General features: G+C 53.0%; 2 protein-coding genes across 6 annotated transcripts; one reads left to right on the top strand and one right to left on the bottom strand.

The window, feature by feature from the left end:
- Window positions 1-14,309, top strand: FDFT1 (farnesyl-diphosphate farnesyltransferase 1). 3 transcript variants are annotated; one of them, XM_032993853.2, is made up of 9 exons: window positions 1-174; window positions 962-1,059; window positions 5,461-5,644; window positions 8,116-8,244; window positions 8,716-8,907; window positions 9,915-10,091; window positions 10,333-10,485; window positions 11,724-11,920; window positions 13,731-14,309. In XM_032993853.2, the coding sequence occupies exons 1-9, from the start codon at window positions 58-60 to the stop codon at window positions 13,813-13,815; spliced, it is 1,332 nt and encodes a 443-aa protein (XP_032849744.2). In that variant the 5' UTR covers window positions 1-57; the 3' UTR covers window positions 13,816-14,309. The 3 variants fall into 3 exon arrangements, with proteins under 3 accessions (XP_032849744.2, XP_032849743.2, XP_032849745.2); XM_032993852.2 differs by lacking the exon at window positions 13,731-14,309 and adding an exon at window positions 12,294-13,451 and having other exon boundaries at window positions 2-174; XM_032993854.2 differs by lacking the exon at window positions 13,731-14,309 and having other exon boundaries at window positions 2-174; window positions 11,724-12,391.
- CTSB (cathepsin B) lies at window positions 13,935-26,227 on the bottom strand. Of its 3 annotated transcripts, none has more exons than XM_042802939.1 (10): window positions 26,148-26,227; window positions 19,987-20,138; window positions 19,351-19,436; window positions 18,826-18,940; window positions 18,463-18,581; window positions 17,739-17,824; window positions 16,851-16,997; window positions 15,926-16,042; window positions 15,405-15,533; window positions 13,935-15,296 (listed from the first exon to the last, which is right to left on the bottom strand). In XM_042802939.1, exons 2-10 carry the CDS (start codon window positions 20,110-20,112, stop codon window positions 15,199-15,201), a joined length of 1,023 nt encoding a protein of 340 aa, XP_042658873.1. In that variant the 5' UTR covers window positions 20,113-20,138; window positions 26,148-26,227; the 3' UTR covers window positions 13,935-15,198. The 3 variants fall into 3 exon arrangements, with proteins under 3 accessions (XP_042658873.1, XP_042658872.1, XP_009964801.2); XM_042802938.1 differs by lacking the exon at window positions 26,148-26,227 and adding an exon at window positions 26,032-26,088; XM_009966499.3 differs by lacking the exon at window positions 26,148-26,227 and having other exon boundaries at window positions 19,987-20,142.
- Window positions 26,228-27,438: the final 1,211 nt, after the last annotated feature.

The raw sequence follows: 27,438 nt of genomic DNA, 5'->3' as shown, positions 1-27,438 counted from the left end.
GCTCCGGTTAAGCACCGGGTGTTGGGGGGGCGGCGGCGGCGGCAGCGGCGGGGGGGGATGAGCGCGGCCCCCATGGAGCTGCTGAGGAAATGGCTGGGCCACCCCGAGGACATCTACAACCTGCTGCGCTTCAAGATGGGCGGCTACCGGGCCGTCATGCCGCGCATCGACCCGGTGAGCGGCGCGGGATGCGCTTCGCCTTCTCCGTCGAGCGGGCGCTGCACGGAGATGGGGGGGGGGGGGGGGGGGGGTTGGGAGGATGCGCTGCCGCGGTGGTGCGGGATCCAGGAGGAGGATGAGGAAGGAGGTGGTGGTGGGGGGGGGGGGGGGGGGGGGGTTGTCATCTCCCGTTGCCACGGGTGGAGCGTTGCGCGGCCCGCGGTGCCGGCTCCTGGCTTCCCGCGCCTTGCAGCGTTACGCCGGTTGCGGGGCTGGGCGCGCACCGCCCCCCGCGCAACCCCGCTTTGCTCGTTGCGTTGCCGCGCATCGCCCTGAACGCGGGCTCCGCCGTTTTGCAACGGCTGCTTTGCCCCGGCAAGGCTTTTTTTTTTTCATCTCCCCCCCCCCCCCCCCCCCCCCTCCCCCGCCGTGCTCGGCACCGGGTATCGCGTTTGCCCCGGTTTCAGGCTTTCCCGCTTTCCGCGCAAGGCATTGCGCGGCGCCGAGCGGGTTAAAGGGGCGGGGAGGCTGAGGGGGGGGGGGGGGTGGAGCAGCCGCGCCCCCCCCCCCCCCCCCCCCTTGCCGCCGCTCCCCCATGGCGGCCAGCACCAAAGCCGTGTCCCTTTTCAAGCGGACTCTGGCCCTTTCCCCCCCGCGGGGTCCCCCCCGGGCGCTGGGGCGGCTGCGGGGCGGCGGGCGGGGGGAGCAGCAGCAGCAGCAGCAGCGGGGGGTCCCCCCGGCCCCGCCGGCGGTCGCCCCCCGCCTCCAACCGCCGCCCCCCCGCTCCCCTTTCTGCCCGCAGGACTCGTTGGGACGCGGGCTCCGTACCTGCTACCAGTACCTCAACCAGACCAGCCGAAGTTTCGCCGCTGTTATTCAAGCCCTGGATGGAGAGCTGCGGTGAGTTTGGGGGGGGGGGGGAGAACTGGGAGGTGAGGGGTGCGATGTCCCCCCGCACCCCGACGCCGAGGGTCCCCGGTAAGAGCTGCCCAAGAGGAGGTGATCCATGCGTACACCGTATTTCTGTAGCTGAGCTGCTGGGAAACGCTCCCTCTTCTTCCTCCCTGCTTGAGCTGGCGGGGCGATGCTCAGCGCGGCGCGACGTGGGGTTTTACACGTCCGAGTTGGCTGGGGGGGGGGGGGGGTGTAACTCATCTCCCCCCCCTCCGCCCCGCGCCCTGAACAGGCCTGGGGACGGGCGTCACAGCTCCTCCGCGCTCAGCTAAACGCGACGCCAGGCCCTGTCCTGTTTGTGACACCCTGGGAATGTGTCCTGGCGGTGCCAAGGCTGGCGCTGGCCGCCGGGACGGGGTGAGCGAAAATCCCAGGGCTGACCGAGGGTCCGGACCCTGCCTGGAAGGTGCTTTTGGAAGCAGCTGCCTCAAAACCTACGTGGTCATCGCAGGGGGTTTGCTGCACGCTCTGTTTTTGCTGGACAAATTTTGCTGACTGGCGCGGGGAAGCTTCAGATGGTAAATAGTAACAGAGGATGCAAAGCTCGGCTGACCCAGGGCTTCGTGCGTATATATATGCTTTATATAATTCCTTATATTCATGTAGTAATTACTGAATTCAGTATGCAGATCTCTCCAATTAATCCTAAATTGGGTTAACTGTCAAAATTAGGGTTTCCTACAAGTTGCACTAGGCACATCTAATGCTGCGGTTGAGGCGCCAGCCTGGACACTGGATTATCTGTTGGGTTTCCAAACCCTGGTTTGGCATTTTGGATGCTGCCCCGTAGCTGTCACCCAGCATTTATGAAACGGTGGCTGCAGCCTGTTTTACAGGAAAGTCAAAGAAATTGAGCGGCTTGGCTGGGGCTGTGTGGAAAGGTATGAGTGGCGCCAAGAATTAAACTTTTTTTCCACTCTAATGTAGAAACTAAGGAAAAAAAAAAAAAAGCAATCAACAAAACACCTTGAAACCTGTTAGCAGTGTCTATATAGGGTGTGCTTGCCTTCATCTTCCTGCAGTTACCTTTCTTGAGTGTTTTTTCTGTTCTTTAATCCTTGCATTGCAGTTTGCTGGGATCAGGAAGGCTCCCTCCCCTCAGGGCACAGAAACTTTTGCCTGGCATCCTAAAAATGCTATTGCCGGATCTTTGCAACCTACGGCCGCCCAGGGATTGCTGCTCAATTACAGCTGACTGTAGTGGATCAGAAGAAATTAATTTTCAAAGCACAGTAGCTCTGTTGAAGAGTTTAGGGGCAAAAGAGGGAAATGCAAAATAAGCACAGTGTAGAAATTGGCAGAGCAGCAATTACTAAAGGAATTAATTTTTCTGGATCAGGGTCCACTCCTGAGCACGGTGTCCTACTCCACAGCCTGGTCCCTTCCCCTGCCACGACTTTGTTTGCAACTTCTTTGGAGTGAAATCTTGTTTTGAAGGCTGGGGAAGTGTGAAGCTCTTTCTCCCTGGTTCACATCCCTGCTCCCTGGAGAGTTTCCATGTGTCCCCCAAGGGCTGTTGGAAAACAGAGAGCTTCTGGATGAGTGCTTGGAGCACTGCCTCCCAGGCCAAGGTATTGGTAGTTGAGCTAAAATGTTTGTTTCCTTCTTGCTTATTTTTTTTGGCCCCGTAAACTGAGTGGTTTGCAGGCTAGGGCCCTGTCTAGCTCATTGCTTCATGGTTAGGGCGTTTTCTTGGAAGGTGGGAGGCTCAAAACTGCAGCTTCGTCGTCAGCTGAGCCAACAACATAACTCCTGGTAGTGGAGAGGAGTTACAAGCCAACATTATAACTCCAGTCCTGGTGGTGGAGGGGAGGAGAGGGATGCTTCTGCCTTCCCCTGCTGCCAGCCCCGTGGTCCTGCCTGTCCCTGGGACCCTTCAGGATCAATTCCTGGAGGTTCAGCTGCTTTGTGGAGAGGACCAGGCTTGCGTTGGCAGCGGGTGAAGTTGGCAGCAAGGAGAAAAAGGACCTCCTCGCCTGGGAAGGGGGGAGCTGCGCCTAGGACAGAGCTGGAGCTTGAGCCCTGAGATGAAACAGGGTTTGCTCTTTGGAGTTGGGCGCTTCCAGCTGCCCAAAGGGGAGGTAATGCTGGTGTCTCCTCTTCCCAGCACTGTCACGCATGTTTCCTGGTGAGGACTGTGTGGCTTCGCTTGGCCACTGTCATCCCCAGGGATTTCAGGCTGGAGCCCAGCTGGGACCATGGTGCCTGGGAACCCTGCGGAGAAAGGGGGAGCTGCAAGCAGACCACGCTCGCTGCGTGGTTGTTTTTATGATCTTGTATTTCACAGAACAGTTTGGTTTGGAAGAGGCCTTTAAAGGCCATTAGTCCAACCCCACTGCAATGAGCAGGGACATCTTCGACTAGATCAGGTTGCTCAGAGCCCTGTCCAACCTGGCCTTGAATGTTTCCAGGGATGGGGCATCTGCCACCTCTCTGGGCAACCTGTGCCAGTGTTTCAACACCCTCATCATAAAAAATTTCTTCCTTTTGATACACTTAAATCACCATGGAGCTAAATTCAGTATACAGTGGAAGCTAGAGATGCAGTTAAGGTTTAGATGCAGAAGAGGCCCTAAATAAGTGTTTTAACTGTGCTGGGCTCTGGAGTTATTGCTAACTTTTCTCTTGGCATGATGTAGATGTGAGAGGTGCTTTTGGGATGGCATTTCAGCTTCTGTTCTGCTTTTCTTGGTTGCTGCCGGTGGAGGCTGTTGCTGAAAGGGGGTGGGAGTCCTGGGCACTTGCATCGTGTCGGATGAACCTTTGCAGCCCAGCTGAAATGGAAAAACTCAGTCGTGCAAAGGAACAGGAGGGCATGAGAGAGCTGCTCGTGAAGACTAAGATGCGTGGTTTGACAGAGGTATTAAATACCCTTCAATTAAGGTAAAAATGCCAAATTTAACAGTATTGGCTCTAAGAACCAGTCAGCTTGCCCTGGCTGCTTAATCACCACTCCAATGTGTTCATCCCAGGAGAGCAACACTTTTGCCTAGTAATTAGCATTTAAGCAGTCCAAGCTAGTTTCCATTTGTCAAACAATAAACACGTCATCTCATTGACATATCACTGAGCTCATTCAGAGTTGGGGGGATTATTTTATATAAATTCTGGAGTTGGGGCCACTATTTCTTGCCGTCAGGACTTTTTTTTTGCTTCAGCTGCAGAGACACAGAGCCCAGGTGGGGGAAGGCAGGGTGGTGGGGACTGGGAGTGGAAGCAGCTTTCCAGCAGCTTTTAACTGGGGTGCTTGGTCCAGCAACTTGGGCATGCAGGTTTAAAAATACAGTGTGTTTTGGCTCTTTCTGCCAGTCCTGACATTTGTGCTGTGCAGCAAGGGACCCCATTGTTCCCGTCCAAACAGGACAAAAGGGTGCTGGGTACAGAGAAGGGCAAGTGATTGGAAAAGTACACCTGCTTTTTTCCCTTCCTTATTTTGCATTTGTTTTTTCCAATAAGCTGACCTCGGGCTCTGCCCTCTTGAGTCCTAGCAAGCTCTGGCCTTGCTTGCAGGGTTGGATCTTTCTGGCTTGGACCTGGCAGTGCCCTGCTCAGGGAGACCTTACAGGCCCATCCTTTCCCCAGTACACGTCTCAGAAAGCCAAAAGCCATGCTGTAGTTCCCTGCATGAAGGGAAAAACCTGGGTTTCCTAACGCAGCTCAGGCGTGCTGCAGCTTTTGCAGCCGTCAGCCCATGGGCAGTTTGTGTGGAGGCAGCTCAGAGTCGAGGTTCAAGGAGATGATGAGCAAGGTGGGTGGGAAGTGCTGCTGGTGGTGCTTTCCACCCCGACTCTGTTCCTCTGACCCTGGGATTTGAGCAGCAGATTTCTAATGCATTTGTTTTATCTAATGCATGTATTTTATGTTCCTTCACTGCAGGGGACAGCCACTGTCCCCACACGAGGGCTGGGGAAGCTGACACCCTGGATCTAGTTGAAGATGTCCCTGCTCGTTACAGGGAGGTTGGACTAGATGATCTTTAAAGGTCCTTTCCAAGCCAACCATTCTATGATTTGATGAAAGAGAGATACCCGTTAACCAAAACTGGTTTCCAAACTGTAGGAAGCACTGTGATACAGTGGCAGGGCCTGGGAAGGTTTTTGCATCACCACTTTCCATTCTGCTCGGCGGATGGAGTATCGTAATGCTTGAAACGTGAAAGCGAATTGTTCTGGAAGTGCTTGAATCTTCCACGGCATCAGTGACCTGGTGATGCCAGCGCATGTCATGTTGAGCTGGCAGCACCTCTGCCAAAGGCTGTGTGGTTAACCTAAACTGGTTTTCCTGCCTCGTAGGCAATCACAAGTAAAGGATGATTGTTTTTTCTTCCCCTTCCCTCCCCGCCCCCAGACATGCCGTCTGTATATTCTACCTAGTTCTCCGTGCCCTGGACACTATAGAGGATGACATGACCATCAACTTAGATGTAAAGGTCCCGATGCTGCATGAGTTTCATTCCTATCTCTATCAACCAGAGTGGAAATACACGGAGAGCAAGCAGAAGGACCGGCAGGTGCTCGAGGACTTCCCAACGGTAAGACGTCCGCCTCCTTGCTTCAGCTGCCTTGTGTCACCTTTGTGTGCATGGTTGTCTCCATGTTATGCCTGCCTGTGCCTGCTGAGCTCGTTCAGTCCCTGGTGAGCCCATAGCTCTTCGGAAGAGCTACATCCCCTGCGCGTGGGGCTGGATGCAGAGCTGTGCTAAGAAACCCAAACATTGTGCAACTCTATGAGCCAGAGGTGATCTGGCTGTGGAAGAGTGCCATCTCTAAAAAGGGGCTTGTTGCCTCTTCTATTGGAAGAGTAAATGACCGTTGCCTTCTGAAGAGTGTTTTGATTTGTTGTCCAACGCCTGGGTTGGGTGTCCTGTGGCCCATCAGAGGGAGACAGGAAAGTTTGTCTGGCATCTGGCTTAGGGATGGACCAGCGTTTGCAGCGGTCCTGCAGGATCTGCTCTAGAGCTACAGAAGTCTGTCTGCAGATCTTTGACATGCATATAAGGTAAAAAGCACCCTCGCTGTTAGTAACAATATTGCCTAACGCCTTCTTGATCCTTCTAAAAGAAACCCACAGAGAGGCTGCATCTCCACTAGCAAGGTAAAGTATTGGAGCCTATTCTCTGACCTGGAGGCTGATGGAGAAAGTCTGGCCATGTCCAAGCCGTTAAGCTCTCTCAGCATGCAGAACGGTGTGGCTGCATCCCAGACTGTCCTTGAGAAGTGAGAAGTAGTGTGGGGCAGAAACCAAGCGGTGCTTGGGGTCAGAAGCACATCGGGGGCCGTGCTGATGGGGGTAGCTGCAGGTGACCGAGTCTGTGCTCAATATTTAAGTTACTGGTGCAGATGTAGCTGTAGGGCCTTGACTCCGTGCTGTAGGTGCTCAGGGTGTCAGGCAGCAGAGCTGAAACAGCGATGCTCGTCCCAGCCTCCTGCCAGGTTTCAGCCCCAGCAGAAGCAGTGGGGTGATGGAGCGTTGCTGCACCGAGATGCAGCATCTCCCAGTGCCGCGTTACCCGCAGAGTGGAAAGGGGAACCCGTCTGGCCAGTCATCCTAGAGGGGATCCCTCATGCTGACAGCAGAAGGAGATGCTGTGGCTGGAAGACAAGGCTGGGCTCTGCTGGGTGGGGACACAGATGTCTGGTTTTGGTGAGGGCGCAAGGACCAGCCCTTGGTGGATGCTGCAGTTTTGCTGTTGGTCACTTTGATCAAGAATATGTGGGTTTATTTTTCAGGGTTTTTTTTAAGCTCTGTTTAAGAAAAAATACAATAATTCTAGTGAGGAGGATTTCATTTTCTGAAGATGTTCTGTTTTGTTCAGCTTTTTACCATTTTAAATTTATTCTACCCTTACCGGACTTTGCTTAGTTGTGGAAATGGGATAATTGTTGGAAAAATTGAGGTGTATTGTAAATGTTGATGCTCAGCCTTGGGATAACAGTGGCTGTGCCCTACCTGGGAGGGGCATACACTATAGGAGATGTCTGTGTCAGAGGACTCTTGATGTATAGTGATAGAGCTGTGGTAGGTACGCCAATGGCTTGGTACTTCAGAAAAATTTTTGAGAACGTGTTCATGGCACTTCATCTTGGTGTGTATGTGTTATTCACTTCAGCAGTCTGAGTTCATGTTTAGGTATGATTTCAATCATATTTGGTAGAGGTGTACTTGCAGGTCGAGCTTCTCTGTGTAGTGGATAGAAGCCATTGAGACAGAAGCAGAATCAATACACTTATTTTATGGGGAGACTGAGGCACAGGGCAAGGACATGCCAGCAGCTGTGGAGAGAGTCAGGAGAGCCTGGATCTGAGGTGGTGACTGAGCTGTAATCCCTCAGACCACTGCCCTTGTTGGACACACACCCCGAGCTGGCTGTAGCTACCCACTGAGGGAGAATAAAGCTCAGCGCAATAAAACGTGATGCTCCACAGTTTTGGGAAGGGGAGGGTGTAATATTTTTTTTTTTTAATTTTTATTTTAGTGTGAGAACGATTGAATCACTGAATCATGTTATTGGACATTCAGGGGAAGGATTTCACACTTTTCCTGTTGCTTAAAGCCTTTCCAGTTGTGCAAAATGTGCGCTGGAGAGGGTTCAGGAGACCAGAGCACCAAAAACCTCCCTTGTCTTTTCCCGTGGTTGGCGTGATGGGGTGCTCTCACAAATTACAAAAAAACCCCAATTCTCTGCATCAAGTGTATCTAGTTCTGTCCTGCAACTCCTGGTGATACAGTCCAAGGCTAGAGAGCCTTCCCAAAGATGTTGCTGTGTCTGATCTACTGCCAGAGACCATAGCATTTAGGCTGAGAACAGACTGAGCCTGTGCTTTAAGGGCTTTGAAACAGCTCTGCTTGTGGGAGTTGTCCTAGATCTGCAGCCAGGGCAGGATAAGACTCTGGTAAATGGTCTTTTTTTACTGATTTCTTAATAAAAGTTGAGTTCTGCTATTTTCTCTTGACGCTGTTTTTTTTTTTTTTTTTTTTACCTCGTGGTGGGTTGTGCTGCAGATCTCCCTGGAGTTCAGGAACCTGTCAAAGGTCTATCAGGATGTGATTTCAGATATTTGCCACAAGATGGGTGTCGGGATGGCGGAGTTCTTGGACAAGAAGGTGGACTCTCAGCATGAGTGGGATAAGGTAAGTCAGCCGGGACAGAGGAGTGGACTGACCGTGAGTAGGATCCACCTTGTCTCTGGGGAAAAAGGAGACAGCATCCCTGGGGGCAGAGGATTCAGCTGGATGAGGGGCGCTGTGTGGGCTTGGGAAGGCTTTGAGAGACTGCTGGTCCCGTGGGTAACGAGCGGATGGTGTGGATTGTTGGTGTTGCCCACCAGCATGTGTTTTGGGTGATCCGTCACATCCGTGTTCCTCTGTGGGCAAGTTCATTCGGCTGCTGGAGGTGGAGCGGCACCTTGGTGAGGTGTTTGCTGGGCATGGGAAAGCTGAGACGTCCCAGGGAGGGCCGTGAGAACTTGCAGAAAATGTTCTGTCAGTTACTTCTGAGCATTATTTTTGTGAAACTCACTGTGGCACATAGGCAGCTCTTTGTAACTGCTCCTTTTGTTTCGCTTTATTTTTCCTGCCTCTTCCCCTCTCGGTGCCTCACAGTATTGTCACTATGTTGCTGGGCTGGTGGGGATCGGCCTTTCCCGTCTCTTCTCTGCATCAGAGCTAGAAGATCCTATCGTCGGGGAGGACACAGAGCTGGCCAATTCCATGGGCCTCTTCCTGCAGAAAACCAACATCATCCGTGACTATCTGGAGGACCAGCTGGAGGGAAGGGAGTTCTGGCCCAGAGAGGTGAGGGAAAACACTGCCTTGGGGTGAGCGTTTCTGCTGTGCCTCTTTGGGAAAAGAACTAAGACTGAAGGTACTGTTGCTGCTGCTCTGATACAGTGAGTTGCATCCTCTCCTTAGAGGAGTTCCTCGTGAAATTTCCTTTGAAATCCCCAAAGCCAGGATTTTCCCACCATTTATTGGTGTCCCTTGACAGTCATACTTCCATCAAGACCTGTAATGGATGGAACTAACTGCCCATGCTTCCCAGGACATGTGTCTTGGAAATGCATTTCACGGAGCACAGCTAAAATTGTAGTGTCTCTCATGTCCCTTTAAATCGAAGTTAACATGAGAGACTTGATGGTTTGCTTTAATTTTGTTAAGACCCTATAATAAAGCTGTGCCGCCTGAAATCACTACTGTGGGTTGTACATCTTCCTGATAATAACAGTTCTTCTAATGACAACTGGCTGACAAGTTCCACATCTATCTACAGCTGTCTGGGTACAGATGTGGGGACAAGGTGATGTCTCCCCATGCTGCCAGGAACTTGTTGGGCAGATTTTTCCCCTCTCTGTTGGCTCTAAGAATGAGGGATGATAAGACTGGGTGAGAAGCTACCTAGTCTGTTCCCAAAGGCAGGATCAGCTCTTCCAGTGCCTGATAGATCCTTGTCAATTCTTCTTGAGGCCCTCCAAGAATTCTTCTCTCCCTTTTCCATGTGGCTCACCTGTCTCAGAGCATTTCTTGATGTCAGCCTGATGTGTGAGGTGTCATTTCCTTCCCTTTCCTCGAGAAGATACGGAGATGAGTTGCATCCTTTTTTGCAATCCCTCTGTATATACAGAGGCCACTGTCATGTCTCCAGGGCCTATCCCCTGCTTCTTTTCTTTAGCTTAGTAAGCCCCAATCATTCAAGGCTTTCATGTGTGGTTCTTGGTGTTCTCACAGACCTCAGACTGTTACTGTTATCTCTCTTATGGCGTGAATGTACGCTCCAACTTGTGAGTCCTTATCTTGATGTTTAGGTTTGGAGCAGATACGCAAAGAAGCTCTCAGATCTGGCCAAACCAGAGAACATCGATATGGCTGTCCAGTGTCTGAATGAGCTCATCACCAACGCCCTTCACCATGTACCTGATGTCCTCACATACTTATCCCGCCTGAAAAACCAAAGTGTCTTCAACTTCTGTGCTATCCCCCAGGTGAGTTATGCTTTCAAGTGCTTCTTCATCATCTGCAGCCCAGATGATGAGAAGTTGGAGGTGTGGGAGGATATATCGTGTCAGTATTAGCTTCCTTCTTTCCTGGTACAGGCCATTTCTGCTGTCGGTGAGATTGTGGCTTCACTCTAGAGTTACTTTGCTATTGTTTTCACTAGGGCCAGGGTTATTCCCTTGGCAAGCTTCTTGCAATGCAGTAAGGCCTCTTGGTGTTTCTCCTTAGGTGATGGCTATTGCCACGTTGGCTGCCTGCTATAACAACAGGCAGGTGTTCAGGGGCATCGTGAAGATCCGGAAGGGACAAGCCGTCACTCTAATGATGGATGCCACAAATATACAAGCTGTCAAAGCCATCATGTACCAGTATGTGGAAGAGGTAGGTCGAGCAGCTTGCTTTGAGTAATTTCTGGCTGGTCCTGTCCTCAGTCCCGATGTGGACTTGGGAAGACATGTGAATCTGTTAATCCTTTCCTTAAGTCCCTTACTTCAGTGGTGCCGGGGCATGGTGACCCTCACATGGTTTTGACTTGGACCAGACTGAGTGCTTGAGTTGTTTTCCTTGAACGTACTCTTGGTCTGTGCCTGTGTTGAGAGACTGAGGTCCTGTTGTCCTTCTGGTGGAGAACCAGAGGAGTTAGCTGTCACAGCACAGGGCTTCCCCTGAGCTGAGTAGGCACAGAGGACTTTTTCCACAACATACTACTCCTGAGCAGGGTACATCATCTCCCCATGGGCTGCTCCAGCGAGCAGTCTTGTTTTCTCTGTGTCTGTAGTTGCAGCTGGCAGCATGGTGGGATGGTTGTTTCCTCATGCTCTGTGGCCAACAGTAAATGAGGGCAGCTCTTTGCATGTTTTTAAAGCAGGGGGACCCCTTGGCTTCAGGGTACTGTGGAAGCTAAAAATTCACATGGAGAAACAAGGTTTTTTTTTTTTAATCGGGGAAAAAAAAAAAATAACAAACTCAAAACCCGAATCCAGCATGGGCTGTCAGTAAAAAGGTGTTACTTTTGCATCAGGGAGACCCCAAACCATGGGTTATGAGCGCTCCCTTTGCAGGCTGGCCAACCCCATGACAAGGGATGTTGACACCTTAGCCCAGGGTCTGTGCTTGTACGTGTCTCCCTAAGTCTCATGGAAACAAGCATCTCAAAGATCATCAGGTTCGCAGTCCATGAAAAGAAAACCCCCGAACCAGGGGGTTACCTGATGGAGGAGGCTGTTTCCTGGCAGTCACACTGGCTGCTGGTGACACTGGTTTGTCCTCACCGGTTTGGGGTGGGTAAGGATTGCTGAGAAAGAACCACAGGGCCCACCAGCACCAAGTGTGGTTGAGGGAATGTGTCCGAGAACCGTGTGGTCCATCTCCCATCATGGGATGCCCTCAAGAGGCCGGTTGTCTTAATGCACCTCTGGAGGGAAATGGCCCCACCCAGCCATCCCTTTCAGCTGGGCCTTGCTCCATGGCTGTCCACCACTGCGTCCACCACTGCGGTTGCTCTTGAGGACACAGCAGCCTTTAAGGCTTCCTCTTCCACCCAGCGGTCCCCTTTTGTCTCCTCGGCCTTGTGGGGGGGGTGGAACCGTAACTCCTTCCCTTCCTTCCTCCCTCCCCAGATCTACCAGAAGATCCCAAGCGCGGACCCCTCATCCAACAAGACGCAGCGGGTCATCGCCTCCATCCGCGCCACGAGCTTGCCTGGCAGCCCCACGGCGTCACGCCACCACTACTCCCCCATCTACCTGTCGTGCGCCATGCTCCTGGCCGCCCTGAGCTGGCAGTACCTGACCACCATCTCCAAGGCCACCGAGGAGTACGTCCAGGCGGGCGAGAACTGAGGGGCAGCGGGCGGGCAGGGCGAGAGGTGGTCGGTGGACGGGCAGCGGAGGCAGGAGGCTCCTCGTCCCCGGCTGGTGGGGATGGCCAGGCGCCTGGAGGCCGTGAGGCCTGGGACGGGGGGGGGACGAGGACGAGGACGGGAGGTCAGTGAGCTGCAGCCCCGAGGCAAAGGTGCGGCATTGCCGGACTCTGCTCCTCACTGCCCTTGCCATCTGCTTGGGTGGTTGTTACAAACGCTAATTGGAGTCTTACTGTTTGGGGTTGAATATTTTTTTTTTTTTTTTTCCCCCCTTCTTTCCTCTTGGACAGTTTACCTGATTTTTTTTTTTTTTTTTTTTTTTTGTTAGGATGATTTTAAACTCCATTTGCCTGTTTTCTTGCTTGAGATTTGAGACACCTTTTCAGCTCAGAGCTGAGCAAAACCTGGGTTTTGCTCCCTTTTCTTAGGCAGCCTCTTGCCTCTAGTGCCTGCTCCACACTGGAAAGACGCTGCTTCGGCTGGGAGAGGAACATGCTTCCTTATCCAGGGAAAAAGCTCTGGCCACTTTCTGGCCCTCAGCCCAGACTGGTTGACATCCTGGAAGCAGGCAGAGGCAACCTTCACGTTGCTGTTGTGCTGAAGGAGGCTGCTAGGTCTGAAACAAGACCTTTCAGTGTTAAATACCGTTGGAAGTGGGATGCTCTGTCCACTTTAATTGAAAGCCATCCACAGCAGTTCCCTGCCCTCTAGCACGTGGCACCCCGCACTTGCAAAGCTTTGTGTTTTAGCAGCTGGGGAGGTGGTTCAGAGGAGGAGGGAGCTGCTTGCATGGCCCTGAGCTAATAACCCCGTGCCTGACTCTGCTGTGGGGTCTGCACCACTTCTCCAGCCCATGGGGACGGGTGGCTGTGGCAGAGCAGCACCGGGTACCTCTGCAAGGTGGTGGAGTTGGGGTTTGAACTGTGCTGTCCCTTGGAGGATGCTTTTTGGGGGGCCTTGTTGCATTGGCTGCCCCGAAAGGCAGCGATGATCCCTGCCATGGGTTGGGAAGGCTTGAATCACCTTGAGAAGGCCAGGGCAGGTTTCCCTGGCCCCTATGACTCTAGCTTGGGATGAATCTCTGGGGTTAGACTGACATGCAAACTGGAAGAGGCTTCCACTGCTGTTCTGAAACGCATCAGGCTGGATTTACAAGTGGGCTATGTTCCTCGTGGGAACAGCTTGGGTGAGAAGATGAAACTGCTGGTGGATTTTTGTTTTTGTGGTCCCTATCACCCTGAAATGCTGCTTTGCCTTTGGGAAGGAGAGGAGAGCCTGTGTCCTGGTGCAGGACAGAGCTCAGTCTACCAGGTGCAGTTCGGTGGCCTTGGCAAGGCCAAGCCCCTGTGGCCAGACTGTTACTCAGAGGGAGTACCAATGTAGATAGTTTTAAGCTATTGTTCAAAAAAACTTGTGGTAGCTCTCTTTGTGCAGCTTCCTGTCTTGTTGAAATTAAAGTTTTCTTTGGGAAAAAAGAAAAAAAAAATACTAAGCCTTAATTTCTTTTACATTGATAATTCCCCACCCTACCACAAACTACAAACCCTCAGCTCTGATGAAACGTAGATGCTTTCTTGCTGCCCCACACAGGCATCACACTAAAGCCTTCTGCGCCAGACCCAAAGGTAGAATTTTAACAAGAGTGAGAGACAGCTAAAGGTCAGTAAATTAACTTTTAATAGGCCCTCTGTACCAGCACGCAGAGATGCTGGGGGCAGTCCTGGCTCCACACTGGTCCATTTTGAAGCACCCTTCTCCTCACCAGGAGCAGGCAATGCCCAGGGGGCTGCTCAGGAGTCAGTACTGGGCCCACTGTCACCAGTATGGCCAGAGGACAGGGCTGGGACTGACCACACGGCATGAAGACAGAAGGGTCTCACCTGGTTTCCACCACGCCCAGAACAACGGGAGAACAGCTTGAGGTGGTTCGAAGCCAAGCAGAAGCAACCGAGCATCAGGAGACAAGACATTGGAGAAATCATTTATTGGCACAGTTGTTCCAATCACATACACCACAGTTCTGTCTCACTGGTGTCTGAGTAAGTGGAGGTAAGGGGCTATTTTACAGTGCAAGGGAGAGCCTGCTTTACACATTTCAGGCCTGTAGCCTCAAGCTCAGAAATACACTTTGTGCTTTAAAATTAAAAAAAAAAAAAGCTCTTACTCTATATTAGTGTTGGCAAATCACATGATTCCTCCTACACAGTTATTACACCTCCCCATAGTAACAAAAATAAGGTTTTTTTTCTTCCTCCTTAACACCTGTGGCTAAAAAAAAAAAGCTTCAATTGTGTGCAAGTTAGCAAGGTACCTCCAAGCATCTGCATGAGCTCCCTGCAGCAGACCTGGGGCACATCCCTCATCTCTGCTCACCATTCAACACCTGCAGTCCCAAAGCACTACACCAATTTTGGATGCAGCACCCCTTGCCAATGCCTGACCCCCCTGTACCCACCAAGCTGCCCAGCCACGGATGAAAAGTGGTTTGCTCTTTCCAGCATGCTCTTAAGATGCTTGCAGGACATTTGATCAAAGGCTCATGGAGCTCCAGCCAGGCCCTTCTTTAGGATCAATAACCCCAGACTACAGCAGAAAAAAAGTAAAAGCAGGCAGCTGAGGAACAAGTGGTTTAAAAAGCTGCTGAATGGATAGAGCAGAGCAAGCGATGCACAAAGGACTTGTTGCAGGCATGAAGGGGCCTTAACACAGCTCCAGCCAGAGCCAGCCCCACATCAAGTTCGTCAGTATTTTGTCATCAATAGGTCTAAGTTTAGCCAATTCAAGGCACACACTAATATACCTTGCTTGTTTCAGGTGCTAACAGTCAAACCAACCCAGCCAGAGGTGCACAAATCACCCCTGGCCATGGCTTCCCACCAAGTCTGCTTCCTGCCCTCCCAGTAACAGACTGGGCTGGAAGGGGTCTGGGCTAACCAAATACCATGGCACAAGAGGCCAGTGAGCCCTCCGGCAGTCCTTTGAGCAGGGAATGCCCCATTGCTGCGACCCACCAGGAGCAGAGGGCTTGCAGAGAGCAGTTCCACCTCCAGCTCCACCATACAATTTTAAAAAAAAAACAAAACAAAAAAAAACACTAAAAAAAAAAAAAAAGATAAAAAGCTTTAATAAAGTAACCTCAACTATAGTCTCTTAGAAGGGGGGGCTCTGCACCCAACCCGCTATCAGTTAAAAGCATCGGGGACTGAGGATTATTTGTGGTTTGATCAAGAGGGTTACACCCTCTTCCAGTACTGCTCCGTGCTGGGGATGCCAGCCACGATCTCGGACTCGATGCCGCAGTGGTCCTCTCCTCGGAGGATTTTGAAGAAGCCTGGAAACACCAAAAAGCAAAAGTCAACCTCCCCATCGTACCAAGGAGAATGGGGAAGGGGTTTCCCCCCCCCCCCCCCCCCCCGGGTAGCATCTGGGGGTGCCTCACCGTTGTCCCCCCAGTCGGTGTTCCAGGAGTTGGCGGCCAGCCAGTACGGAGTGCCGTTGTCCACCCCCCAGCCCAGGATCCGGATGGCGTGGCCTCCAACCTGCTCCCCGGACACGTGCTGGTAGACCCCTGCAAGGCAACACACCAACGTGTCAAACAGGCACCGACTGCGTCTCCGCTCTTCAGAGCCCTGACAGCCTGTGGCGAGACATCCGAGAGCCAAACCCGGAGAACGGCTGAGAAGGTGGTTTTGGTTAAGCGCAAACCTGAAGCTTAGTGTGGAGTCTGGAGGAAGGACTGATGCTAAAGCATCAGCTCCACCCCAAGCACCTACTCCCCCCTCTCTACAAACCAGTGGATACAGGAGATGCTATCTGCCCATGTTCTTGCAACACCAGATACTCAAGCGTGAACTTGAGCTCTTCTTTCAGGCATGAGTAGAGGGACAAGGGCCACAAAAGACAGACCCTATGGATGAAGTAGGGAACCGAGCTCCCTACAGCCTCAGTGCTGATGCTCACCAGACTTGTACATCAGGAAGTCCTCATAGACAATAAAAGCTCCTTCCACCGGGCCGTTCTTATAGATCTCAGCCATTATTTCCTTCTCACTGTGAGGGACACCGTAGGATGTGATGCCTAGGGAGGAAAAAAAGTCCCACCGTTAGTACCGCATTGTCAGGTCACACAGGACAGGATGGCTGGACAGACTGCTCAGCATGACCCCTGCAAGACGCCTTCTCCACTTAAAGGTTAAATTCAAACCCAGCTGCTCCAGAGGCAGACACAGCCAGGGAGGAAAAGTGGGCTCCAACCATCCCTCTCCCAGAGGGAATGATTTAACGTGAGTTCTATTCTGTACTCGAAGACCTATTCCAGACAGCTTCAGTGGGAGGTTTTCCCCTTGTATATCCCCATTTCCAAAACAACCCAAATTACTCAAGGCTAAAACAAATCTCCAAGAAGCAGCCAGCCTATCCTCCATAGAATGGTTTGGGTTGGAAAGGAACTTAAAGATCACTTAGTTCCAATCCCGCTGCCATGGGCAGGGATGCCTTCCACTCGACCAGGTTGCTCAAAGCTCTGTCTGACTTTGTCTTGAAACGCATAGAGCCGGCTACCACCAAGGAGTAAGGAGGTGGATTTGACACCAGACTCCCCCAGGACTCAGCACCATGCTCTTCAACCAAGCATGTGCACCACGAGGACTCACATCAGTTCCCCCATCCCAGCTGAGCCTCAGCAAACACAAACCGTGCATCTGCCAGGCTTATGTTTTGCTCCAGGACCACCCAATCCTGAGGGCACAGGAAAAAAAAAAAAAAAAAAAAAACACCATAAAACAGTTTAGGAAGAGGTCCAACCCTGCCAACCCCACCAAGTTACCACTAGGAGCAGATCTGGAGCTGCTGTGCACTGAGCACATGTTGGAGGCCACCTCCCTTACCGTAGTGCTTGTCCTCCTTGTACGAGGGCGAGTAGCCGGGTTCACAGTGCCGGCTACACCTGGGGGTTTCCCCCCCCTCCCCGGTGCACGGTGGCCGGGAACCGTTGACGTGGTGCTCACAGGGTGGGATGGAGTAGGGACGGCAGCCTGTGGGGGACAGAGGTGGCATGAACTGGCTGTCCCCGAGCACCCCTGTCCCCAACAGCCATTCTGGAGAAGGCATCAGATGCCTCAAGGAAGGGTATGACCTTTCTGACCCAGAAACTCCACAGATCGGTAGGGTGTGAGCAAGAGCACATCTGCCACTGCCAGATGAGAAATCCCCTGCATCAGCAGTGGGCTTCCCCTCTGGACCTGCTTCCCACCACCTCCCTCTTGACAAGGTGATGGAAAAGATGGACTCAAAAGATGGATTGAAAAGATGGATTGAAAAGCCAACTCAAGGCCATGCTAGGAGGAGGCGGAGGTTTCCAGTCTGGATGTTGTTTTTTGAGGGGGGGGGAAATAGGTCAGGAAGACTCTTGCCCTCACCCGAAGTGTATTGAACTGGTCCAAAAACCAGAAATAACAAAAGATTCACAGCCCGATTCATTTCTGGCGTGGAAGTAGGAGGCTTGTGGGGTTAAGTCTGGCTACTGTGCTCCCTTCTTGGATGGGTCTCCTGCCACTAGGTGCTGCTCTGGGACCCTTGTCCCAAAGGGGTGACCAGAAAGCGGCCACGGGGACAGGAGCAGCCAACTGGGATAGCAGAGGTGTTTATGCCAAGGCTTGAAGGAGGGAGCAGCCATAAGGATGCAGACCAGAAGAGAAGCACCCTGAAGGACATGAACTTGTAACCGAGCAGAGATGTACCCTTGTGAAAGCAAAGGGGAATCTGCCAGAACTTACCCACATGGGAATCGTAGAGACCCCCAGACACAAGGCCCCTCTCTGTCCAGTACCTCCACGCGCCAGAGGGGTAACCACCATTGCACCTGGAAAAAGAGGCAGCAGTTCCAGCTCCAGCTTGCTCAAAGCCATCCCATTTCAGGGGAGGCAGCGGGAATGGAACCAGCCCGGGAGAGCTGAAGGGAAGCTTTCAGCACGTTGAACATTTTTAAGGCTGTCCCTGCCTTCCGCAGGGTTTCCAGGCCTCAAGACACCAAGCTAAGAGCACCCATGACTCCAAATCCAAAAGCAGTGGTGCCTCCTTCTCAGGTGCAGCAGAAGCCACACAGCTGGGAGACTCAACTCGCCACCCTGCTCTCAACAACTGCAAAAGCCACAGGCAAAAGGCTTGTTCCCGAAAACCAAGGTTTTGGGGGCTATTAAAAGATCCTTCCTTTGGCTTAGGCAGTTGCCAACTGTCTACAGAAAAGCATCAATATGTGCTTGCCCTCTATCCAGCAATGATCATCACCCACTGCTGCTGGGGGCAAGATGGGGCCCACAGGGACGTTCACTCCATGCAGTCACCTTTACATTCCCACCTAACTCCAGCATCTACAACACAAGCCACTGGTGGGGCTTTCTGATCATTAGGGAGACAGGGCTGAAACAACCAGCATCTTTGGGTTATGTCCCTGCTCCTCCCACCCACCTTTTAAGTGCAGAAGAACTAAGAGCAGCTCACCCCATGCCGCACTCAAAGCCGCAACACGACAGCAAATCCTCTGCCGAGACCTCCACGCTCACCTTGGCGTTCGTGTGAACACAGATTCTGTCTGAAATCGCTTCTACGGCACCAAAAGCCTGTGGGCAGCCCCCAAAACCCAAGGGAAGACCATTAGAGGTGCTCATGGAAGAGAAACCAGGCAACCTTCTGGCACTGAGTGCAGCAAGCATGAGCCTGGCTGGGAGAAGCCCACCAAGAAGCTCAGACACTGCAGTATCCCCTATTTCCCCCCATTTATGCAGTTCAGTTGCAAGCTCGACAGGATGTTTTTTGTCCAGCAAGCTCTGTATCAACGTGACCTTAAACAACCCATGCTCTTACCCAGCAAGAGCCACAAGAGCCCTGATCTCTTATCTCATTGATGGTAGGACAGTTAGGCCACTGCGTCCGTGAGTCAAAGTTATCAGGCAGCTCCATGTCTGCAGCAAAATCTACCCTGCAAGTGAAAAAGAGGGAAATCCTGTTACAGGAACATCAGTGTAACAAAACAGAGCACGCAGGATTCTCCAGCCTCCTCTGAAGGTGGCCTGGAGGACAAGGGCTCTTCTTGTTTGCTCACTGAAGGAGAATAAATACTCCTGAAATCCTCAGACCAGGTCAGCAGCTCCTCCAGTGTTTTGAGTTTCAAGGAGTACAACTTACACGATTGGTCAAGCGATAGGACAGAGGATGGATGTTGCCCCCACAAGTATTTCTCTGCTTAATTCCATGCAAGATGCCCACCAAGCTGTACCCAGGGGAATCCCACTCACAGTCTGCCAGGAAAGACCCTCACCCACTCCAGACACAAAAGGAGCATCCATACAAGCTCCTACAGAGACATCATCTTATTCTCCCAGCACTCACCTCTCAGGGAGCTTGGGCCCACCCAGGAAGGTGCCACAGAGCTTCTTCACATAGCTCATGTCAGTGTTGTGGAAGTTGTGCCCTGCCTGGGAAGGGACACAGAGAAATGGGACATGACTCTTCACAGCTACCAAGTGAGGTGCTGGGACCAGCCCGGTGCTCCAGATCTCCCTCAAACCCAACCAGTGTCTGCCATTTGCTATAAAACCCAGAGGCCAAGAGCCAAGCTACCTATAGACAGAGAACACGGGCCCTTCCAGGATCAGTGCATCACGACCAGTAAGCTAAGGTCCAACTCTAGGCTTTGGCCACAGAAGTCTGGCCGAGGAGGGTTTGGCCAGGTTACCAGTACAACTTGACACTTGCTTCTTCTTTCCAGCCTCCAACAGAGTTTCCTCCTCTTAGCATTGCTTCTACTCTACAAATTCGTAAGTGCTCTGCTCCAAGGAGAAGCTCCACAGTTATTGTCACCCCAGGAGCTCCTGACAGCATCAACTCACTGGAGAAGTCAACTGGAACCAAGGCTGGTTTGATGCAACCACCATGGTGAGACTCCCAAAGCTCAGCTATTGAGTCACACAGAGACTGTTGAGCAATGTATCCAAGAAAACCTCCCAAAACCAACCCAGTACTCACCTTCCAGGTGGTGTTGAGCTTGTTTATGTGGTTGACCAAGTCGCTGGAGAGAGGAGGGTAGTAAGGAAGGCTGCGAGCATTGGTGAAGGCCACCAGGACACACAGGATGGACACGGACGGCCACATCTTGGTTACAGAACGGGACGCTCCACCTGCAGCCAGATTTGGGCATCATTGGAAACCTTCCCAAGGCAGGCTCGGACCGTGAGCAAGGACTCGGCAGAAGGACCATCACAGCAACACGTGGGAGGGTAAAACACGTGGCTGCACAAAGCCCCTCCCGATCCCAGTTTACCCCAAAGGTCAGGAGAGACGCAGGAGCGGACTAATAACCCCCCTCCTGCAGCTCAGAAGAAATCGGACAAGGCAACCCTGTTTGTTAACCACTGCAGGATTAATAGCAGCAGGAAAATATCTTTCGAAACAAATCCATGGGATTTGGAGGGTATTAAAAGCTGTGTTTACTTCCATAAAAATGGAGAATAAGGAGTAGGAGAAGGAATAAGTGACACTCCACCTCCATGGCAAAGTGCAGGCAGGGCTGCAGCCCCGAGGACTTGCTAGCCCCTGCCCTAGTGCAGTGCTCTCCCCTTTGAAGATATCACCCCAAGCCACATTTTTTGGACTTTACAGCCTCATTTTGGCCAGCCCATTGCCCTGGGGACTTTGGTCGGGGTCAGAGCCCTGTGGTAGTGACCCCCTGCCCATGCAGAGGGGGGGTCCGCCAGCACCGGAGCTGCCTGTGGCTGCTGCCTGTGCTCCCCTCCCACGGGGGATTTCCACGAGGGAGGCTGTGAAGCCTCACCCCTTGGCGCAGGGCACCAGGAAAGTCCGAATTTGGGGAACAGAGAGGCAGGGAAAACGTCAAGAGTGGACCGCAGCCTCCCGCGCAGGAGCACAAGCATCACCCAGCCCAAAGATGCCACAGGGCTCTGTGGCTCCTCTGCTCTCCTGCCTCCTTTAACTTAAATTCACATCAAATTGCCCAACTGCAATTCACCCCCCAACGCCAGCAGCCACCGCTCGCTCCGCGTCCCCACGCCTGACTCAGACACGCAGCCGGGCCATGAGCTGCTCGATCTCTGCAAACACACCAGGGCACCTTTTTTCCCCTCTTTCTCCAAAACCTCCCAGCTCCCCGTCCACCAACCCCCACATCCAACCCGACGAAGAGCTCCAAGCCTGTGGAGCGACCCAAGACCTCGCATACACAGTAGCCTGAACAGCAGAGATATTTATTTAGGCTTTAATTCCTACTCATCTCAGCGAGCTGAAGGTGTAATCACCTTTGCAAGCCTGGGTTTAACCCCTTCTGGGCAAATAGGCCCGAGCAGCCGGACACACAGCTCTTGCCAGCAGCTCTCTGGCCCCACGGCATCAGAGCTTGCTGAGCAGGAGCAGGGGACCGGGAGATGCACACGCATTTCCATGCAGGCTGCCTCCACCCACTCACAGCCAAGTTTAGCCTTTCCAAAGAAGAAAACCCAGCAGGAGTGTCCTACTTTCTGCCAGCAACAAGCCCAGGCGGCTGCAGCTAACTATAAAGGGGCTTTTTTTTTTTTTTTTTTTTTAACTTCCTCCCCCCTCCTCCTTTCACCGTTTATTTATTTTCCTTCCCACTCTCCATGCTTTCAGCGGGATGCTCAGCCCAAAAGCTAGTTGAGTTTCAGCAGCACGCGTGTCCTCCTACAAAGAGGCGAGATCTGGGGGAAGGCGTTTCATGCGTATTTGCTTCCTTAAGAGGTTTCTCGCAGCCAAGGGACTCGCTGGCACTGCTGGTGTCCCCATCATGCTCCCTTGCTTACACAGCAGGAAGGTTAGCTCCAGAGAAATAAATATACATTTCTAAGGCTGCTGCGGTTTTTGCCTTGTGCCCCTTCAACATGGCCATATAGGTGACTAGCCTGAATTGAAGTACCTTTTCTAATGAAAAATCTTAAAGAAAAAAAAAAAAACAAAACAAAACAAAAAACCCCCACAAACTCAAAACCCTCTGTAATTCATTCAGTCAACTTTGTATTTCCTGTAGCACTGAAGGGAGGCAGTTTTGAGGCCAGAAGCCACCTGATACACTTTTGTTTTCAGCAGGATGCTTATAACTTTGCTGACACGCCAAAACCCACCCTGCAAAGCCTCCCGCATCCATACGGCTGCTTGCACCACGCTCTCGATGGACAGACCTGGGAGAGCCCACATCCTCGGGTTACCAGACCACACCGGCTACTGACTTTCAAGCTCCAGGTAACCCGAGACCAAACTGAAAAAAGATACCAGGCAGCTTCCCCTCTGACAGGCGCTCGTCTTTTAAGCCCTGCTGCATTGCATCTGCCCCACGACACGGCCGGCGGCCAGCAAACCCAGCGGGATGTCGCCCAGCACAACCCAAATAGCTGGGAGCCAGTTGGTTGTTTCAGCCAACAAGCCTCTTGTCAAGACTCCTATGGGCACGAAGCCTCCCTGTGAGCCGTGAGAGAGCTGGGGGGGGTTCAGCCTGGAGAAGAGAAGGCTCCGGGGAGACCTTGGAGCAGCCTCCCAGGGCTTAAAGGGGGGGCAGGAAAGGTGGGGAGGGACTCTGGGTCAGGGGGTGCGGGGATAGGACAAGGGGTGATGGTTTTAAACTAAAAGAGGGGAGATTCAGACTGGATATAACAAAGAAATTTTTTACAATGAGGGTGGTGAGGCACTGGCACAGGTTGCCCAGAGAGGTGGTAGATGGCCGATCCCTGAAAACATTCAAGGTCAAGCGGGACGGGGCTCTGAGCAACCTGATCTAGGTGAAGATGTCCCTGCCTGTGGCAGGGGGGGTTGGTGGAGATGAGGTTTAAAGGTCCCTTCTCACCCAAACCATTCTGCAATTCTATGAAGTCTCCTACGAGCATGAAGTTTCAGGGGTGGAAGAGGGGGCAGGGGAGCTGATGCTCAAGCTGGATGGCACAGAATATCCCAAGACCTGGGTGGAGAAGGAAGGGGAAATCCTCCAGCTCGTGCAATTTCTTCCTCCCTACTCCCCACCCCCCCCCCAGCTTTAGCCAGCACCTCGTGTACGGCAAATCTATATATAGAGAGCGCAGGCACGGGACTCGCAGGACAGATTTCCACCGACAGCAAGTCACATGCAGCCGGAGGCACGCTGACCCCAGCAGCGACGCAGCAAGGGACCAGAGGTTGCTGGTTTCCCCCATCACCCCCCACCTTTGCCCTGCAGATACGAGCAGTAAAACACTTCCCACAGCTGCATTATCGCACTCGTGTTTCTCCCATTGCTGCTATCTCCTCCGCACACGCTTCCCTCCCCGCCCCCCGCAAAAAAAAAAAAAAAAAAAAAACCAACAAAAAACTCCACAGCCATTTTAAATACCACTGAAAAAGCAGTACTAAAGCCAAACTTGCATAACAGCTGCCGCACCGGACAGATATCTGTTCTTTCTGCACGGCAAACAGCCCAGAAGGGTTTCTCCAGCAACCCCTTCCCTTTGCACCCCCCAGGTCTCTGAAGGTGCCTCGCAGCTTGGGGATAACCCTGGCAAAGGCTGTCTGCACAAACCACATCCCACCACAGCTTATTAGCCTGAAAACAGAAGCAAAGCTTGGCTGTTGGACTTCTTAAGACACAGCAGCTTCACTCTAGGAACCTCTCCAGCTGGCAGGAGGATGTTTGGGGCTTGCAAAGAGCCCCCCCGCCCCGAGCTGCTCCACCTCCTCCTGGGCTGCGGATCTGGGAGCTCAGGACAAGCCCCCTGCCTCCTGCTTTGGGATACAAAATTTCTGGTAATGCAATTTCTTGAAGGATGAGCAAGAAATAACTCCAGAAAGCTGCTACCCACCAGCACACGTGACCCTGGGCAGGACTCTCACCACCCAGCCAGGCTTAAAAATGAGGAAATTTGGGCCACCTGAGTGCTGCCCTCGACTCCCCCCTCCTCCCAGCAAGCGAGGAGGAAGCACTGAGGCTGAAGGCCCTCCAACATGAGCTGCTCAGAGCAGCTGCAGCATGGGAGGGAGGAGAGCACCCAAAGCGAGATGGCTGCGGCGGGCGCTGCACCACCCACCCCGCAGTCCCTCTGCACGGTGCAGGCAGAGAGCCAGGGAGGAGGGGACATCACCCAGGTGCCTTCTTCACCCCTCCAGACCAGGAGATCCTGGAGCCAGAGGTAGTTCCCTGCCTGCTTTCCCAGGGACAGAGCTCCAACTATTTGGATCGCATTATGCCAGGGACCGGGAAGGTCCCGCAGCCTCCTCCCAGCAGCTGAAGGAGACGCACAGCGCCCGCAACAGCAAAACCCTCTGCAGTTCACCTCTCCAGAGTCCCACCACGGAAGGTCTTCTCCTCATCACCCAGAAATCAAAGCCCACAAGTCCCATTTAAGCAGGCATTTCTCTCCACAATCAAGAAAAAAAAAAACAAAAAACAAAAAAAACAAACAAACAAACAAAAAAAAAACACAACAAAAAAAAAAAAAAAAAAAAAAAAAAAAAAAAAAACCAACCCAACCCCGAAATGGGCTATTCAAAGCTCAGCTCATATGACTCAGTTCAGACCGGTCAGGCCTTGAGATAAGTCACAGCCCTGAAGCACCTCTCAGCTCCTCTGCTGTCTGGGCCAAACGCCTCCAGGCACTGACAGAGGCACCCACACCCCCTTCTCCAAGGGTTTGAGGAAGATAAGAGCTGTCCCACCCTCCCCGCAATAACCCCCCCACCCCTCCAGGGTGAGAGATACCCAGCAAAGCCCAAGTCATGTGTCCTCCTCCAGCAAGCAGCCCTTTACCCAAGCCGAGCTTTGTCCTTTATTCTAGCTGCCAGTATTTGTGCGTGACTCTAAGCCACAATAAAGCAAGCCTGTAAACAATGCCAGTCCAGCTTAGCCAGGTTAACTTGCGTGCACCAAACTCATGGCCTGGTGACTTCATTGCAGCTATTACTGCATTAGCAAAGCTTGAATGTTTTTGTCTTTTCGAAAAAATAAAAAAAAATATATATATATATAAAAAAAAAAAAGCACGAGGCACTCTTCCCCATGCCCATTCCTTTCCAGGAAAGCCAAATCATTAGCACAAGGTTAGATATCTCGCAAAACAAATACATCTTGAGACAAATTGCAGTGCTCACCCCTACAGCTTACATTCACAGAAACGCCACTATTCCTCCCAAACGGAGCTGAACTGATTTTCCTTTTTTTTTTTTTTCTCTCTTCTTCCACACCAATCCATAAACCAGACTCTTGCACAAAACCTCAGCTGCTGCAGCAGACACCCTGTGATCCTGAAGCTCCTTGCCCTCATCCACACCCTCAACTTTGCAACCTGGTGGTAAACGCAAGGAGGAAGCGATCTTTGCTGCATCACGCCTGCAGCACAACCCCGAGAGCGCGACATATATATATATATATGGACGACAGATATATTGCACACCCGACAGACGCCGGGCAGCTTTTCTCCAGCGCCATCTCCAAGCCACGGTCCTGCTGCCAGACCCAAGCTTGGCCACACATGATGGGATGTTCCCAGAAGCACTTCAGCAGGTGCCAAACCGACCTCCTTAACATCAGCTGATGTGCAGGGCTGGGGTTTCTGTTGTTTTGTTGTGTTTTTTTTTTTTTTTCTTTCCCTCTTCATTATGAAAACATGGTTTCCTCTCTCCTCCCCTGCCGGTTACGGGAAGGTTTGCAGATGCGCTGAGGGTTAATGCGATTTTTCCTGCAACAAATCTCACCGCAAAGCATCCCCCCGGCACCCTCCATGCCAAAAAAAAAACAAAACAAAACAAAAACCCACAACAAAACAAAGAAACAACCAACCAAAAAACAAAACAAAACAAAAAAAAAAAACAACCCAAAACGCTGCTGGAAAACGTGGGAAACGCTGCTGCTGCCCCAAGGGGGGTGCTTCGCAGCACCCCCTGAGCGCAGGGCTGGGCTCGCGTACCCCCCCCCCCCCCCACAGCAGCAGTGGGAGGGGGTGCCCCATCCCCACCGCCATCCCCACGCGTGTCCCCTTACCCCAAGCGGGGCCGCTCAGCGCATTATCCCCCCCCCCACTCCTTTACCTGCCCCCGCCGCAGCTCCCGCGCCCGCGCCCCGCTGCGCTCCTTATGCCCGGTCCCCCCCCCCCCCCCCCCCCCCCCGCCCGGGGCTCGGTGCCCGCCCCCCTCCCGGGACTCACCGCCCCGCGCGGCTCCGCGTTCCCCCGGCGCCCACGGAAGGGGCAGCTCCCGGCTGAGTCACCCCGACCCGCCCCCGCCGTGACTGCATCCTGCCCGCTCCCCGCCCCGCGCCCGCCCTGCTCCAGCCTGCCTCCACCCCCTCCCCCCCCCCCCCCCCCCCCCCCCCATCTAATTTTCCGCCTCCAACCTGCCCGAACCCTCCCTCAATCCCACTCGCATCCCACCCGCTTCCCTCTGCCAGCCTGTCTCCATCCCGCCTGCATCCCTCCCCAATCCCATTCGCATTCCGCCTCCATCCTTCCTCAATCCCACCCGCATCCTGCCTGCTTCCCTCCCCTAGCCTGGCTCCTTCCCTCCTGCTTCCCTTCTGCAGCCCGCCTGCCTCCCCCCCCCATCTAGTTTTCCGCCTCCAATTTGCCCGAATCCTTCCTCAATCCCACCCACATCCCACCTGCATCCCTCCTCCACCCTCCCTGCATCTCTCCTCAATCTCATTTTCATTCCACCTGCATCCCTCCTCCAGCCTCCCTGCATCTCTCCTCAATCCCATTTTCATTCCACCTGCATCCCTCCTCAATCCCACCCGCATCCTGCCTGCTCCCCTCTGCCAGCTCACCTCCATCCCATCTAGTTTTCCACCTCCAACCTGCCCGCATCCCTCCTCAATCCCACCCACGTTCCACCTCCATCCCTCCTCAATCCCACCCGCTTCCCTCCCCTAGCCTGGCTCCTTCCCTCCTGCTTCCCTTCTGCAGCCCGCCTGCCTCCCCCCCCCATCTAGTTTTCCGCCTCCAATTTGCCAGAATCCTTCCTCAATCCCACCCACATCCCACCTGCATCCCTCCTCCACCCTCCCTGCATCTCTCCTCAATCTCATTTTCATTCCACCTGCATCCCTCCTCCAGCCTCCCTGCATCTCTCCTCAATCCCATTTTCATTCCACCTCCATCCCTCCTCAATCCCACATGCATCCTGCTTGCTCCCCTCTGCCAGCTCACCTCCATCCCATCTAGTTTTCCACCTCCAACCTGCCCGCATCCCTCCTCAATCCCACCCACGTTCCACCTCCATCCCTCCTCAATCCCACCCGCTTCCCTCCCCTAGCCTGGCTCCTTCCCTCCTGCTTCCCTTCTGCAGCCCGCCTGCCTCCCCCCCCATCTAGTTTTCCGCCTCCAATCTGCCCGAATCCTTCCTCAATCCCACCCACATCCCACCTGCATCCCTCCTCCAGCCTCCCTGCATCTCTCCTCAATCCCATTTTCATTCCACCTCCATCCCTCCTCAATCCCA

Source organism: Tyto alba, unplaced genomic scaffold, assembly GCF_018691265.1.
Source record: "Tyto alba isolate M040663 unplaced genomic scaffold, T.alba_DEE_v4.0 Super-Scaffold_40, whole genome shotgun sequence".
NCBI lineage: Eukaryota > Metazoa > Chordata > Aves > Strigiformes > Tytonidae > Tyto > Tyto alba.
The sequence above is the reverse complement of the archived record's forward strand: the minus strand, read 5'-3'. Positions and strand labels throughout refer to the sequence as shown.